This window comes from Pollachius pollachius (genome assembly GCF_949987615.1).
Source record: "Pollachius pollachius genome assembly, chromosome: 12".
Lineage (NCBI taxonomy): Eukaryota > Metazoa > Chordata > Actinopteri > Gadiformes > Gadidae > Pollachius > Pollachius pollachius.
The window spans coordinates 3259522-3274487 of record NC_136945.1 but is presented as its reverse complement, the minus strand read 5'-3'; the positions used below and the strand labels follow the sequence as shown (position 1 = coordinate 3274487).

The 14966-nt window shown below is 42.8% G+C and overlaps 1 protein-coding gene across 2 annotated transcripts in view; it reads left to right on the top strand.

Annotated features, from left to right (window-relative positions):
* The first annotated feature begins 1719 nt into the window (after positions 1-1719).
* Positions 1720-14966, top strand: part of LOC307083859 (vitamin D3 receptor B) — a 32480-nt gene continuing 19233 nt past the window's right edge. The window contains exons 1-3 of one of the 2 annotated variants that reach the window (XM_079747878.1): positions 1720-1803; positions 2486-2562; positions 14589-14736. In XM_079747878.1, the coding sequence (XP_079604004.1) occupies positions 14591-14736 (146 nt within the window). In that variant the 5' untranslated portion in view covers positions 1720-1803; positions 2486-2562; positions 14589-14590. Of the gene's footprint in view, positions 1804-1960; positions 2217-2485; positions 2563-14588; positions 14737-14966 lie in introns of those variants that run through there. The other variant, XM_079747877.1, reaches the window with a different exon arrangement.

Genomic DNA, 14966 nt, shown 5'->3' with positions numbered 1-14966 from the left:
TGATGAAAAACTATTTTGGTATGGTGGTATGGTCGTCTCGGGCTAGGTATGACTCGGAATGTTCAGCACGTGGTTTATTCTAACAAAGACACAAGGTAAACAAGCGTGCGTTCTGCTGTAGGTGGTTCATGAAGCATCTCTCGAACACAGGTAAACAAACAGTTTATATTGGGAGTGGGAGGAATGGTAACTAAGCCACGCCTACATGTTCTAGTTTCCCCAGGTAAACCTTTGGTCTGTATAGGCTTTAGAGGAAATAGCAAAGTGGCCATGTTTGTAGTCTTTAACTTATCTACTAAATCATAAAACCTTATATGGTGTTGTCCATTATGTAGAGAAGAAACCATTCATAACTGTTGTAAGCTTGAAACATCTCATCAGAAATAGCATAGACTACAATAATTTACATCAAGCAACAGCATCAGGGGTTGCTGTTGTTGCTATTTGCCTCGAAGAAAATAATCGCACTCGGCGTCATCATTTCAAAACGCATGCCCTCGTTGTTTTTAAACAGATTGCCTATGTTGATGTATAACTAAATCATAGGTGCATTCTGCCAAGTAAAATATAAAAGGTCCAGGTTTAAATTCCTTCCTAGGCTTTTCCGTATCCAGTAAAACGCTTGTGGTGACCTGGCATTCTGTAGCATACTCGGCACCAGTAAATAGGCTTACTAGTTCCTGATTGACGGAGAATGTGTGGACCCTGAGGGGGCCCACGCGCCCCTGACCTTCACCTAGCTCCCCCTTAGCCCCTTAAACAACACACAGGCCTACACAGACCCACCGTCACCAAGCAGAGGCTTCTATTTCTTCTTCCTTACGCAAACCACAAAAAAATACGTACACATACGTACAACAAACACCTCACGTGGAATGTGGGGCGATATTGAACTCAAGTCGTTTTAATGATTTGGTTCCCAGATAGATATAATGTTAAGTCATAATGTAACTGTTGTGCAATCGTTCTGCTTTCAAGGGGATTCTCTGGTGTATCTCATCCATTGCAAATCTATGGCAACCACCATGCCATGCAGCAGCAGCAGCAGCAGCAGCAGCATTGCTGTCCACATCCTACAACTGTACTGCAGAGTGGACACACCCCTCAAAAGCACACGCTTCATTGCACGCATTTGTACAAGGTTTTCATAGATGATGGAAAAAAAACAACATGTCATATAATTGAGGAGTGACGTATTGGGGTTTAATATATATAGATATAGGTTTTTTTTAAACAGCTGTTTATTATCAACAGCGTTACAAATGTGCGATTAGGTAATCTATTTAGAAGGGAGTCTCGTAACAACGTGGCTATAAAACAAAGGCACAGCTATGTGCTACTACAGAAACCGAAGCCTATATAACCCATCGGACCTCCAAACTGCGTCATTTCTCAGCCCTATGCCTTTACGCGCGAGCATAACTACGACGCTACACGCGACCGCGTCGTCCGTGAATCTATAAAGCATAACACCGAATGAAACAATGTTGCTTTAAACCTCACGCGGTCAAAGTTGTTTACCTCTTCGCTCCCTCTGACGTCATGACACACCCCTGTTTTGGGGGAGGGGGGAGCCGCTCCACATGTTACGAGCATTGGATCTGACCAAGCGTAGCCATCCTGGTATGAAATGTCACCAACCAAAACACGGGATACACACCGATCCCTTCGCTGATTGGCTAACGCAGGGGCTGGGGGAAATCCCCCTTTCCCGTAGAGGTCCAGAACAGGGGCGGGGCATCGCAAAAAGTAATGGCCATCTATTTAGGGTCTGAAGAAGGAATATTTCTCGTCAGACTATTGGTAATATAATTATCCTATTTTACGTTGTGCATGTATGTAACTGCTGGGTTGCGCCTCTTTTTTATTCCACCCCCCGTTAATACGCACGCCTCGATTTCGACGCATGTGGCATGAAAACAGTGAACGAGGCGCTTCAACTTGATAGCCTGTTTTAGGGTTAACCAGCCAGCTAGCCACGCAAGCTATCGCTTCTTCTGCGAGCCAACGTTTGGACTCGTCGGAAGGGCGTGCGAGTTTGACGTGTTCTCAGTCCCGAGTTTTATACAACGCGGTCGCAACACTAACCTGATCTCGCTATAACGAAGCAACACAACATGGAGGCGGAGGGGGATTACTTTGCCCGAGATTGACGGCGACGAGCGAGGGGGAGAGAATAAGAGCGAGTCAGTGTGGATGGGAAAAGTTGAGCTGAGGTATGAAACTCGCATGCACAGAAGGAATGTGAAAGTAGTATTTCTGCTGAACAACACGCGTGGGGTCGATCTGGCTCTACGGCACTGAAATGAGGTGGAAGAAGCGATGCGATGGGTCTGTTGTTTGGTAAACTCTGGTTCTGTCAGGTGTTGGGGTTGTTTGTGTGGAGATTGTTGGTGTTGTGTAAACAACAACCACAGTTTAAGCAAAAGGCTTAAAGGCCCTCTCAGTGACTTGCGACATACCGTTTTGCTTTTGTATTGAACAGGATTAACAACTCGGAATAAACTGTAGAAGAAAGGTTTCAAGTCTTACTTTGGATAAAAGGGCATGCAACAACCTCAGGTGAGTCTTTTTTTTCTGTTACATGTAATACATGTGGTTATACCTACATGCATACCTTGTCTATTCTGTTGTTAAGAATGTGCTTGATGTTAACTGGGACAATCAGGGCTGATTAACACTGTTTATAACAATTACATAGCCTTGCACCGAATGTGTTGGACAGCCGTTCAGTGACAAAATGTCGTCATATTTGTGTTTTAGTTGATTGATCCTCTGTTCAATTGTACATGTTAAACACCACCACCACAGTGAGCAATCTATAGTTAAAGTTGACAAGGAGTTTCTTGAAATCTTACGTTTCTTGAAAAAGTTAAAAAAAAATAGTTAGGTTACTTTAATTCCTAAAGAACCGAGCGCCAGAAAGAATTACTATTGTCCAACTTGAAATTGTAGTTTTGTTGTTGTTGTTGATACCCAGAGTCCGGGTTGTTGTTGTTCATACGGTTCGTCTGAGTACTATTGGGATTTTGCCATTATTCAATCTAAAAATTCTTTTTTACATAACCTTAAACTAAACCACGGTTTCAGCCGTTTTATTCAAACATAATACGAATTTCAATATAAGTTATATAATGCCCTTATGATTTCTGGATACAATAATAGTGTGTACAATGTGTTTATCTAACACAATCTATTCACCAGAAGCAATTAGTGATTTAAAAGAAGATAGCACTTATCTCTCGAAAGTGCACTTTCAGGGCGTTTGTATTTTCATTAAAACGTGGAAACGAGTCGTACACGTGGAACTGTGCTGTCAGTGGAGGATCTCTGCATCGTTGACTTCCATCCATTAACGGATTGCCTACCTTTTTCATTTTATCAGAAATATATTTTAAATAACTCAGCTTCTGGAAACAGGAAAGGAAAATAGGAATTTACGCAAGATTGTTCTCCGCTTGTCAATAACCAACAATTGACCACAAGAAATGTATCTAGCTAAATTAGGAACACAAATGGGATTAGGTTTAGGTCAGACAAGATGCTTGTAAACATCTCAAGTATTATTTGCCTCATTATATTTATTTATATATATATATATATATATACATACATACATACATACATACATACATACATACATACATACATACATACATACATACATACACACACATAATTTAAGTTTACTAACTGCACCAAAACAGCAGAATCTGTAAACTAGTTTTGGATCTCTAGTGACGGATTCAAAATGGGACAAAGTCTGACACAATGGCAGGTTGTTTACGGAGCAGTGTGGTACCAATGGTACAGTCCATTACGTCTCCTATACAATGACTCTGACTCCCCCTTTTGTGACGGCAGTAATTGGTTGCTTCCGCTAGCATGTTACCCTATAGAAAGAGGCCGCTGTATGTTACTGTATTGGCCTGTTGTATGTGGTTCCATCTGTATGTACGCCATTTGCTAGATATGTTCAGTGCTTTGGGGCTAATGAAGTGTTAAATCCCCACTTATAACCGTGGGTCTCGCATTTCCATGTCATGGTGGATGGTTACTTGGGCAAACAATTCAGGTAATGTTTGATGTGTGGAAACAAAGTCATGCAGAATGAGGCCCTCTTTTACCATACAAATGACCAATATTTTGTTTTTTAGCAGCTGATTTCGAATCCACACATAACCACTCTAAATCATCATTTGAAAAACATTGTTCAGTGGAATTAAAATCCAACTGTTTCACCTATAAATAATATTTCAAAAGTATTTAAAAATATGCTTTTATTGAATTGTAATTTAAAAATGTTCCAATCATACAAAAATGTGAGGGGGTGTGGATGAGCGGACAGGCAGTTTTTGGGTGGAAATTATGTAACTGACTCTGCTTAAGTCAATTTTCACCCACCTCAGCCACATGTCTGTTTTTTGTCCGGCCCTGTCCAGTTTGTATGTGTGTATAAGTGTGTGTGTTTACGAGAACACTTATTCTCTGTGTAATTCTGTATAGACATAGACAAGTCGTTTGGAAGGTGTGTGTGTGTGTGTGTGTGTGTGTGTGTGTGTGTGTGTGCGCGTGTGTGTGTCAGTGGGCCTCTCCCTGCCTCGTCTCTTTCCCCTCTCCAGAGTCCAGCAAGGGGCCCACTGTAAAGGGGGGAGGTCTCTCTCTCGCTCTCTCTCTCTCTCTTTCTCTCTTTCTCTTTCTTTCCCGCCCCCCCTTTGCAGGCTGGTAGTGGGGCCAGGGCAGGGGAGTTAGTGTTGGACAGACCATAGGGTTGGACACGGGACATAGGACCCCCACCTCCCTGCACTCCTCCTCCTGATCACTAGTTTAGCCCATCCTGTGTGGGGCACAGGTCACTTTGTCATGTGCTATAACTGCTGCTGTAACATGTGCCCTGTGATCGCAGAAAAGAGCAAGAGTTGGAGCGTTTGAGACGCAGGGAGGGACAATGCAGAGAGAGGGAGCTGGAGGGGAGGTTTAAAGAGATAGAGCTGCAGAGTTGTCAAGTTGTAATAAAATATCACTTTGTTGGTTCGGTCAATACAAGGTCCAGATTTTCTCTTGCTGTCATTATATGTTATTTATTTTACCTCTTTCTATGGTCACCATGTATTTGCAGTTGTTTCTTCCAGAGAATTGTGAAATAATATATACTACTTTTATAGGAGCCTTTTCAGTATTAAGTGTAGTTTTTTTTCATTCTATGGGTGTCGCAGCCAAACAGGAACTCTACTGAGATGGCGTGATACACTTCTAAACTGCAATTTTAATGTAATATCCATTGGGAACATTGTGAAACATGAGACATATCCAGTTTGATCAGGTTTTTACTTAGGCTGTTGTTTAGGGCAGGGTACTTTGTTATTTGCCTGTTGTGTAGAAATAGAGAGGAGTGCGATGTCTGAATGCTCCTCAGCAGGTATGCAATGCTAGACACAGAGAACTTATTATGATGATGGTGATGATCGTGTCTTTAGGTGCCACATGTCAGGTCTCTGTGAATCAGTTCAGAAGGGGAATATTGGTTGAATACCCAATGTCTTTAGAACCTAAAAAAATAACACTTTCAAAGTTCATAAACTGCTGTTGATGTTTATGTTTATCTTAATACGCCACCAGAACAGCGCTATGCTGCGATTCACTTTCGGTTTGGTGTTGGGACATTCCTGGTAGGGGCGAATCATTATTGTAAAACGTATCAAACATTGGTCTGAACACGTTAAACAACAATATGCAGCGATTATGAATTTATTTAGGACTATTTAATTATAGATCCTGCTTTAAAACTTTACCAAAATACACATCAACATAATATGAAATCTATTCATAAGATGTGGCTAAATTCTGAACCACTAAAACTACGTTCAACGACAATATTTCTGTAATTGTGTATGGTTTCATGACAAGCACTCGTTCAGACGTTAATGTTGGCCCCCTAAACATCCCCATGTTTAACGTGACTTCATGTTAAGCCTGCTTGCCGCGCTGCTCCCTCCGCTCTGTGGGCCTTGCTGTGGCAGACCCCAGTGTATTTCCAGTGGAGCTCAGTTCTCGCCGCAGCCTGGGTCATTCCAGGTCTGATTTGTTTTATGTCTTTGCTGTACTCGTGGTGACCCAGCCAGAGGTATGCAGTAAAACACATTGACTTTTTTTTATATCCTTCTCTCTCTCCATTTCCCTCTCTTTCTCTATCTTCCTTTTATCGTTCTCTCGCTCCTTTTTGGGGGGTGGTGGTGGGGGGGGCTGCTGAGAAAATGTTGGCAGTGTGTTTCTGTTTCCAAGCCGATTGTAGAATTGCGTCATGTGATGTGGCAGGGGGATGCTCATTGGACCCTCGGAAAGGGCCCCCTCTCTCTCATTCGGGCGTTCAACGACCGTTCCTTTTTTTTCCTGGGCTGTTCTGGTTCTGGATATGATTCCGGCGCTAAGACTAGTGTGTTGGGATGTGGTCTGTAAGCCCATTGCTAGCATTCTTAGGATGTGATGCCAGAGGGTTTTTTCTCTCTCTCTTTGCTTTCCTTCTCTTCTCTGCACGTCTGCATGCAGTTAAATTAATTCCTCCCTGAAATGCTGTCTGGGTCCTCCTCTTGTTTTCTTTCCTATACGTCTCGACACCAGGACGCAAACAAAACGCAATCATTGGATGCGTAATTATGAGGTGCATCGTTTAATCATGCTTGCTGGACGGTGGGCGTACTTTATACTCTCCTTTTATATTGACATTGATTCGATGGAGTCAGTCTTACGTCTGGGCTTCGTTCCAGAGCTACACACGTTTGTCTCATGCTTCTCTGTTGCGTCGACCTGACAAGGGAAACCAATGGCCACTTCACTGTTTTGTAATCACACACAGCATATTCGTACTGGTGTACGAATGTTATACGCAAATGTAAAAAAGTGAAAAGCGCCACCAATATAGCGGAATTGTTACCCTGGCATGACCACTCTTGCAATGCAGTGAGAAATAATCCCTGCAACAGCATGACAGCATAGCAGGTTAAGAGAGCGATTTACACACTACACCAAAGAGACGCACTCCTCGAAGTTTGAACCTCATAGTTAATAATTACCACTGATTGACATTTCATGCAAGGTGGAGTAAACAAGGGCAAGTCCTTGGGACTCTGTTTGTTGGGAGCCTGCGCTGTGTGTCTTTAAACCTGACCAGGATGGAGCTGTGGTGTCCAGCCTCGCTGCGGGGCGCATGCATGTCATTTTAAACCCTAGAAATGAATAAATCAGCAGAGGAAAAGATGAATCACTGAGTCCCACCGCATGCTAAGTAAAACCTGCTCATCCTTTCGCTTCTTGCTCGGCAATGTAGCTTAAAAAGGGAAACTCCCCTGTCCTTCACCAGAACTATGGCGAAGAAGAAGAAGAAGAAGAAGAAGAAAAAATGGGCTAACGTCTTAATTCTTCAGCTCTCGCCACCCACTAAGAATGACATGCTGCAGTTAGTTGTGTGGTTTTCGGTAGATAATTACACCAGGGCCCATCTCCTGTTCATCTTCCACCACCACTTCCTCAGTCAGACTATTTACCATCATTCGACTCCTTCCGTCTCCTGATTACAGAGAGCCGCGCTGCGTCTCTCACGGGAGGCTTCAGTAGCACGGCGACTGGTCAATCGCTGACACGACGGCACACACATTAATTCCTACACAACATACCTTTTTTTGTGGGATGATTGTTGATCAGCTCCCCTGTTTTGGGACAAGTAAACCTAAGCATCCATTATTAGGCTGTGTGACCTTTGACCTGATGACTCATAGCGTGAGTGTGGAGGGGAGGTGGGTGGTAGCCCTCACATGCTGCAAGTTCCTCCCCCCTTCCCCTCCCACCTCCTCTGCATGCCATGCCCTGGACCAATGAATTTCCTGTGCATACAATGACCGGATCAGCGAGTGCTTGGAAAAAAGGGGGCCTGCCTCGCGCTCCATCAACATCCTATACGTGGTGACGCACCCTCCCTGTCTTGTCACATGCTTAAGCATCGCATGACAAAGCACACACACATGCTGTTGAAGGACGCAGGGACGTATGCATGCATAAACACGATGTGGCAACACTTAAGGCAATGAAAAGAAGGCTTTCGCCATCCCGTTCTTTGTTTTTACCCTGAAGCTTGTTTTTTCGTCACAAACAAAGGTTTTCTGTAGATCCCAACACACAGCCTTATGAGGAACGGGTCGAATCACTGAACGGTCCTGCGGCTGTGTATTTCTAGAGGATCTGTTTTCGAATATCAACAAGGAGTGGTCTGCCTCCGGCGCTCGTATCCGGGCATGGTCGCTCATGTGCAGCCCGTCCTCCGGCTCTGTCTTCAGAGTTCCCGCTCCGGCCCAGTGTATCCGTAGCAGCTACGGGCACACTGGGGCTTTGTGGCGCAGAATGTCACTGCCTTGAAGAGATCGTCTGCCTCCTCTCCCCTCCCTCAGCTTCATGCTTTTTATATGTCCATGATCATGTCCTTCATCGTTTTATTGTTACTCGGCATGTTTTCCAGTTTATCCTCCGCCTCCCCTCTGTTCCTCTCCTTCTGTCCTCATGTCTCTTATGTCACTCAGTGTGTCTCTATGTTTCTGTGTGTCTCTTTCTGTGTGTCTGTCTATGTCTCCCCGCCCCCCCATCTCGGTCTCCTACTCTCTCTCATCTCTCTTCCTCTCCTGTGGGCTAGGGCTTCCTATCTGCTCACCAATTGTGAGGGGCCATCCAGAGGGCAGATGTAAAAGGCTCGGCTGAATTATCTGTATGGTGATCGTGATGTGGTATTGAAATATTTAACTTGAGATCATGCATCGCATATTTTTTTTACCAGAAAGGGGCAAAGATCACCCACGCATGATGTTACAGCAGGCCGTTATTCCAGAATCATTTTATGTTGGTTTTGAAAAATCCGTGCCATGTTTTAAAAGTACATGCCGTAATTCACCCTGGGTAAACACTTTAAAGATCTAGTTGATTCTGATGTTTAAGGCCGTCTTGGAGGATGTTTAAACCACAAATAGATGACAGTGAACTGTAAATATTTCTGTTAATGTGACAAGAGGGAGCTTATGGACCAGAACCATGACTAGATGTGCGTATGAGGTAAATATTTCTAGGATATAACTTCCAGTTTGGGTAAAAACTTCGGTATTTTAAAAAGGTGTATAGATCAGACATATTTTTAATTCCCAAATAAGTAGCAAATTTCATCTGTGGGCAAGGTAACATGAATCGACTTAATCACAACAGTTTGCCACTCTTTTAAGTGAGGCTCTGTCCAGATTCTGCATGGTCTTTCCACGCTGCCCCTCCCCCTACTTCGACGGCCTAGATTTAGCCCCGATCCAGGGCCACCGTCAGGCTGTCAGCCCCTATATGTGTCAGTGTGACATCCAAGTGCAAAGTTGTCACACACACATCCCTTACCTCACCGGCCTCGTGCTTTTCCTTTCATACATGGCAAGTGTCTCCCTGGATGGACCTTCTTCAACCTCAAATGTTAATTAACAATAATTACATATGTGACAAACATTATAAACTGCACTATAACATCATCAGTCATTTAGTTGACGGAGGAGGTGCATATACCTTGTTATTGTTCAATTTAGAATTTAGAATAGCTTCTGGGGAGGTTTCCTGTTAGACTCCAGTTGGAAATCTTCCTGATGATGGAATGTTATGATGATTCATAGCAAAACTACTTTAGAGCCAGTTGGATGAGGCCCAGATCCACATTGGTTAACCATTATGGTGCAGGAACGCTGTAAACTAATCACAAACAGCATTGCTGTTGCTGTTCCCTTGGATGTTTTTTTGAGACTGTATCTAAGCCTGACATTTTTTATTTAGTGCATTCAGAAGTGGCTTTGTGAACAGTGAATTGTCATTTGTGTGTGTGTGTGTGTGTGTGTGTGTGTGTGTGTGTGTGTGTGTGTGTGTGTGTGTGTGTGTGTGTGTGTGTGTCGAATGCAATAACAGTCCTGATTGATTGTTGCCGCTGGAAACCCGCACACAATACCTGTGTATCCAAAATGCTTGCATGGCCTAGCGTGCCGCCGACTGGAATGAGTCTAATAACTTGATGCATTATTTAGAGCCTCCTCTGTATGGTATTATGCATTTAGTGTAATGGTGTGTCAGGGGCTGCATGGATCTCCCGGGATTAACCATAGATTTATTTTTATATCAGTTGATATTTATTATCTTGGTGTGTGCTGTTAGCGAATACTAACTCGCCTGGCAATGCTTTCTAGATAAGTGCGTCCGTCAATTGTATCATGAACAGTGAAATATAGCTTTATTGTGCGATGTGCACTGTTTGTAGCCACACTGGTTGGTTTCAAAGTCGTTGACACTCATCTAATTGTGTGTGTGTGTGTGTGTGTGTGTGTGTGTGTGTGTGTGTGTGTGGTGAATGCTACATCCCTGCGTCTCCGCAGGGTTCCGGAAGGCCTCCTTCTTACAATACTGTATTTGAGATCAACTGAGGAGTGTTTGTTGTTTCTAGGTGGACATTTCTTTCCCATGAAATGTTGAAACTGTGCTTCTAAGAAGCTGCAACCTGGTGGTGGAAACAGGAAACAGGAAACTAGTTAAAGCGCAACCAAAGGAAAAAAAGAAAAATTCCATTCGATCATCCTGTTTGCATTGCAAATGTCCTGTTTTGGAAAGTAGCCCACACATTTTTAGGGCTTTTGTGAAAACTCGAAATACATCACTAACCTGTACGATGGTTTATTTTGGGCCCTTAAGTCGAGGGTTCGTCTGATTGAGCGCTTAAGTTAAACCATTGATGTTATATTACCTGGATGGAAAGTGTTATCTCTCAGTAAATAGTTGGCTGGCCTTATCTCAACGTGTGAGTAGGTCAGCCCTATCTCAACGTTGTTATACAGCCGTTGCTCTTTTCTAATATGCTTTTCATTCTACGCTAGGTGTGTGATTCATTGATGATTGATCTGTGGCCATTTATTCCCTAGTATTATCTGGTTATTAAGTCATCAAATCTCGGTCCTGCTAAAATGTCTCCCATTTGGGGCCAAGGGTGTTGTGTGTTGTCACTCGTGACCCTTGACCCGAATCTGTGTGCTTTACCTCTGCCCTCCTAGAGAGGTGAGCATAATGCGAGCGGTTGGGTGAGTGAAGAAAAGGTAGGCTTTGCTCTTTGTGGTAAATGTGGCGGAAAAGTCACAAGATTTGTTCGTTAAGATATTTTCCAAACAATGGCCAGAGACACACCCTTCATCTGTGCCGAGCACAAGAGGGCTGTAGCGCGGGTCACTACCGTGTTGACATTCAGCCGTTGGTGAATCTGCACGCATAAACACTTGCATTTTACTTTTTAAGAGAACAATGTCCGCATTTCACTTCTTAACCAGCACCATTAAAATGGGGGGGGGGGGGGGGGGGGGGGGGGGGGGGGGGGGCAATGTAGACGCATTGCCTCTAGCTGTCTTCTAATCAATGTGCCCACACTGCTTGCTTCGAGGGGGTGATTAATAGAACCAAACCAAATCAGAAGGGGGGGAGGTTCTGATCGATACTTAGAATCTTTTTTTTGTTAACAAGGTTCCTGTTGAGTATCCATTTCTTTATAACCGTTAAAACCTCACCCCAAAACATGGAGATTTATAGTTTAGTTGAAAAATAGCGACCTCTTTAATCAAGTGAAAGCGCTTCTGGTAGCGTCTGTTACGCTCTTTTCTTCCAGAGGGTGAAAGCATGCAAATCGCCATGTTCCAAACATGTTTCATACATAATATAACCATTAGCAGATCCAGTGTAAGGCTTCTAGACATGTTTGAGTAATTGACTAGCGATAAATCTTGGGTATTATTGTGTTATTACAGTATACCAGGATATTGACAAACACCGAAGGTATTATTCAATACTGTTAAAACGACATACTCCTCTTGCTATTCAACTTTTTCCGACATATTATGAATGCATCTTTATTTTGTTGATAAATATTTGTCCAAGTTCTGAATCAGGATAGATGATTAAAAAGTCCAAACTAAAGTCTTGGCCGTTGAGTTGTGGTTGAGACCGAAAAAGGTTTGTTGCCAGCGATTAGCCAGAACATCCCAACATCGAAAATGAATGTGACATTTATAGAAGTGCTGTGGTGGTGAGAATCATACATCTCAATAGCATTCGAGTTAGTTTGAAAGTATATAAACTGGTATTGATTGAAGATGTGTTAATCTTTGAATAGTTGTTGATGTCATTGTTGAAAAGTATGTAATTGTCTAAGTTAGAAAGATATCTAATATTCCACCAATATTCACACTTCGAAATACAGTGATCTGACGTGTATTTTCAAGTATTTTCAACCCAGCAAGAATTGTGTAAGTAGGTCAATTAAATGTAAGAGGCACTGTAATATAGGCTAGCCAATGTAATTAGTAACATTTAACATATGCTAAGGACTTCTGCCGCCAACTCAGCTTGAACGTTTTTATTATTGTCTTATCTTTACAACAATACCGTTATATACCCGGTACCCCTGTGAATTTCAGGATGATTTGAAAAAATGCATACCGCCAAGGCCTTTAGTGATTTATTGTGACCTTCATAAGCTTGAATGAATGAATTTAATGTATGCTAAAGGTCATTTGTGAATTGTGCCTCTATTCTTCTATCTGCAGTCTAATTTTGGTAGTTGGAACTAGCGGTGACAGCGCTAGCTGCCATTTTAGCGCCTTTAATATCAGAATCAAATGACGTGTGCTCAAGCACATCCCACTGTCTGTCTGATCAAGTTCTGTAGCCTCAGATGACAGCAGTTGTCAGTAAGCACTCCCCAGATCATAAAGTGCTTATAATGAGACATACTTGAGATGGATACACAGTTTTATCTCAATTGGCCAACCTTTCTGGTGAGGAACATCTATTACAAAGTTGTTGATATTTAGTGTTAAGACCACAGATATGATTATTATTGGAGACCAGTTGGTGAATACAAAAAGTAACTCCATTTTCTCTTTAAAATCATAAGAAACAGAAATGCATATTCAGAAAACCAGGGGACACCTGGGGTGAGGGGTTGTAGGGAATATAGGATTCAAATGTATTTTTCGTAACTTTGGAAATGGCTGGCTGTCATTTCTTTTCCACTTTTAATTAGAAGTGAACGATGGATTGGTGTGTCAAACTATTTAAATTATTCAGCTGAGTCTTTACCTAATTTGTTGTGTTTGTGAGTTTGTTGAGATTGTTATTGGTTCTCTCGCTCTCGTTCTCTCTCCCTATCCCCACACGCACACCATCTCCAACTGTCTTCTCCCACTACAATGGCTTTGCAAAGAAAGGGAAGAGAGAGACTTTGTAGAAAAGGACAGTTGTTTGTTTATATGTATCCCAGCCCTGTGGTGACATGTCTTTTTCTCTCACTCACAAGACTCTTAAGTGAAATTGATACATGATCCACAATGTAATCAAATGTAACCTAGATCCAGCGTTTTGGAATGGGACACAAGGCTTTTCCCCACTTGACTCATGTTGCTCTGCTCCCTAGCCCCGGGATAGAAAACACCAGACTTTTTTAGTTCACCTTTCTGTGTGGACTGTGGACTATGGACTGGGCTGTCCACAAGTAGACCCGAGAAGCCGATGGGGAACGAAGAGATGGTGTGTTGTGTTTTCATGTGCTGCTGCTGTTTGGTGCCCCCCACTCCGGAGTGGTGCTTTGACAACAGCGTTTGTGTGATTTGAATACAAAGTGGTGATGAAATCTACAATATTAGCACTCAGTATGCGTGTATGAGGCAAAACAGCACAAACAAGAGCGGTGTGGAGCCTTCGTGGGGGAAGGTATGGGTTTACGACAAGCCAACAATAATGGTACAAGTCAGAACAGGTCAAATCAATACGGCCCTCAAAAGAGCAGGAGCAGGGCTGGGTTTCATCTGGATCTGAACATAACTTGTACATCATGGCTGAGGTCGCTGGAACATGCAGAGTGCATTTATTGAAATCTACTGGGGATATACAGATGTAAATAAAAAAGAGCAGTAGTTACCTTTCAACATGTGCAAATATATGTTCCAGAGATGATCATTTTCCCTGGGTTTTATTGAACATGGAGCCGGCCCTCGACATGGCCTGATGGTTTATTATTGGAGCGCTGCTTCGTACTTTGTAATTCTCCTAATTTTGAGGAATTTCCAAAAGATTTTCATAACCTGCTCTGTTGTGCAATTGGGATTATAGTTTAAGGGTTCTGTTTACTAGAAACGTCTTTAGTGAAGTAAGCAGAACCACAGGTTCAGCAAACCACCTAGTACACGGAATCTTTTTGTTTCCTATGAAATCTGATCTTGTGATTTATGAAAATGTTATTTGAAATGTTTAAAAATGTATAAGAAAACAGCAGTCTGCATCCTCTACTCAGAACAAAAACCAGAGAAACAAGTTCTCATTTAAGGTTCTAGCTCACTTGAATAACAACAGACAATCCTGTTAAGGTTTTATTATAAACGTGAACCAACAACCACATCCAAGACTAAACACACGCCCTTGAAGGTTTAAGCGTTATCCTCTCCCCCTTTGTAATTTATTTTTCTGCACACGTTTCTCATATCCTTCCTTCCTCCCTCTAGTGATGGAATCCACGGCTGTGAGCACCTCCACTCTGGCCCCTGATGAGTTTGACAGGAATGTGCCGCGCATCTGTGGTGTGTGTGGAGACAAGGCCACGGGCTTCCACTTCAACGCCATGACCTGTGAGGGCTGCAAGGGCTTCTTCAGGTAGGCTGGGTTGCAGAAGTATGCCACATGCATGGCCGGGAGCAGAACTACAGTGCCACACAACGGGGGCGCAAACATGCACTTGTTTTAGAGTAACTTTGACAACATCTTATGAATATATTTTACGTTATGTTGATCTGTATTTTGGCTAAGTCTTGTGCGTATCGCTGCTGCGAGGGTGGTGCCTGGACATTCAACAGATATTCAGGCCCTGAATAACTATAGAAGCA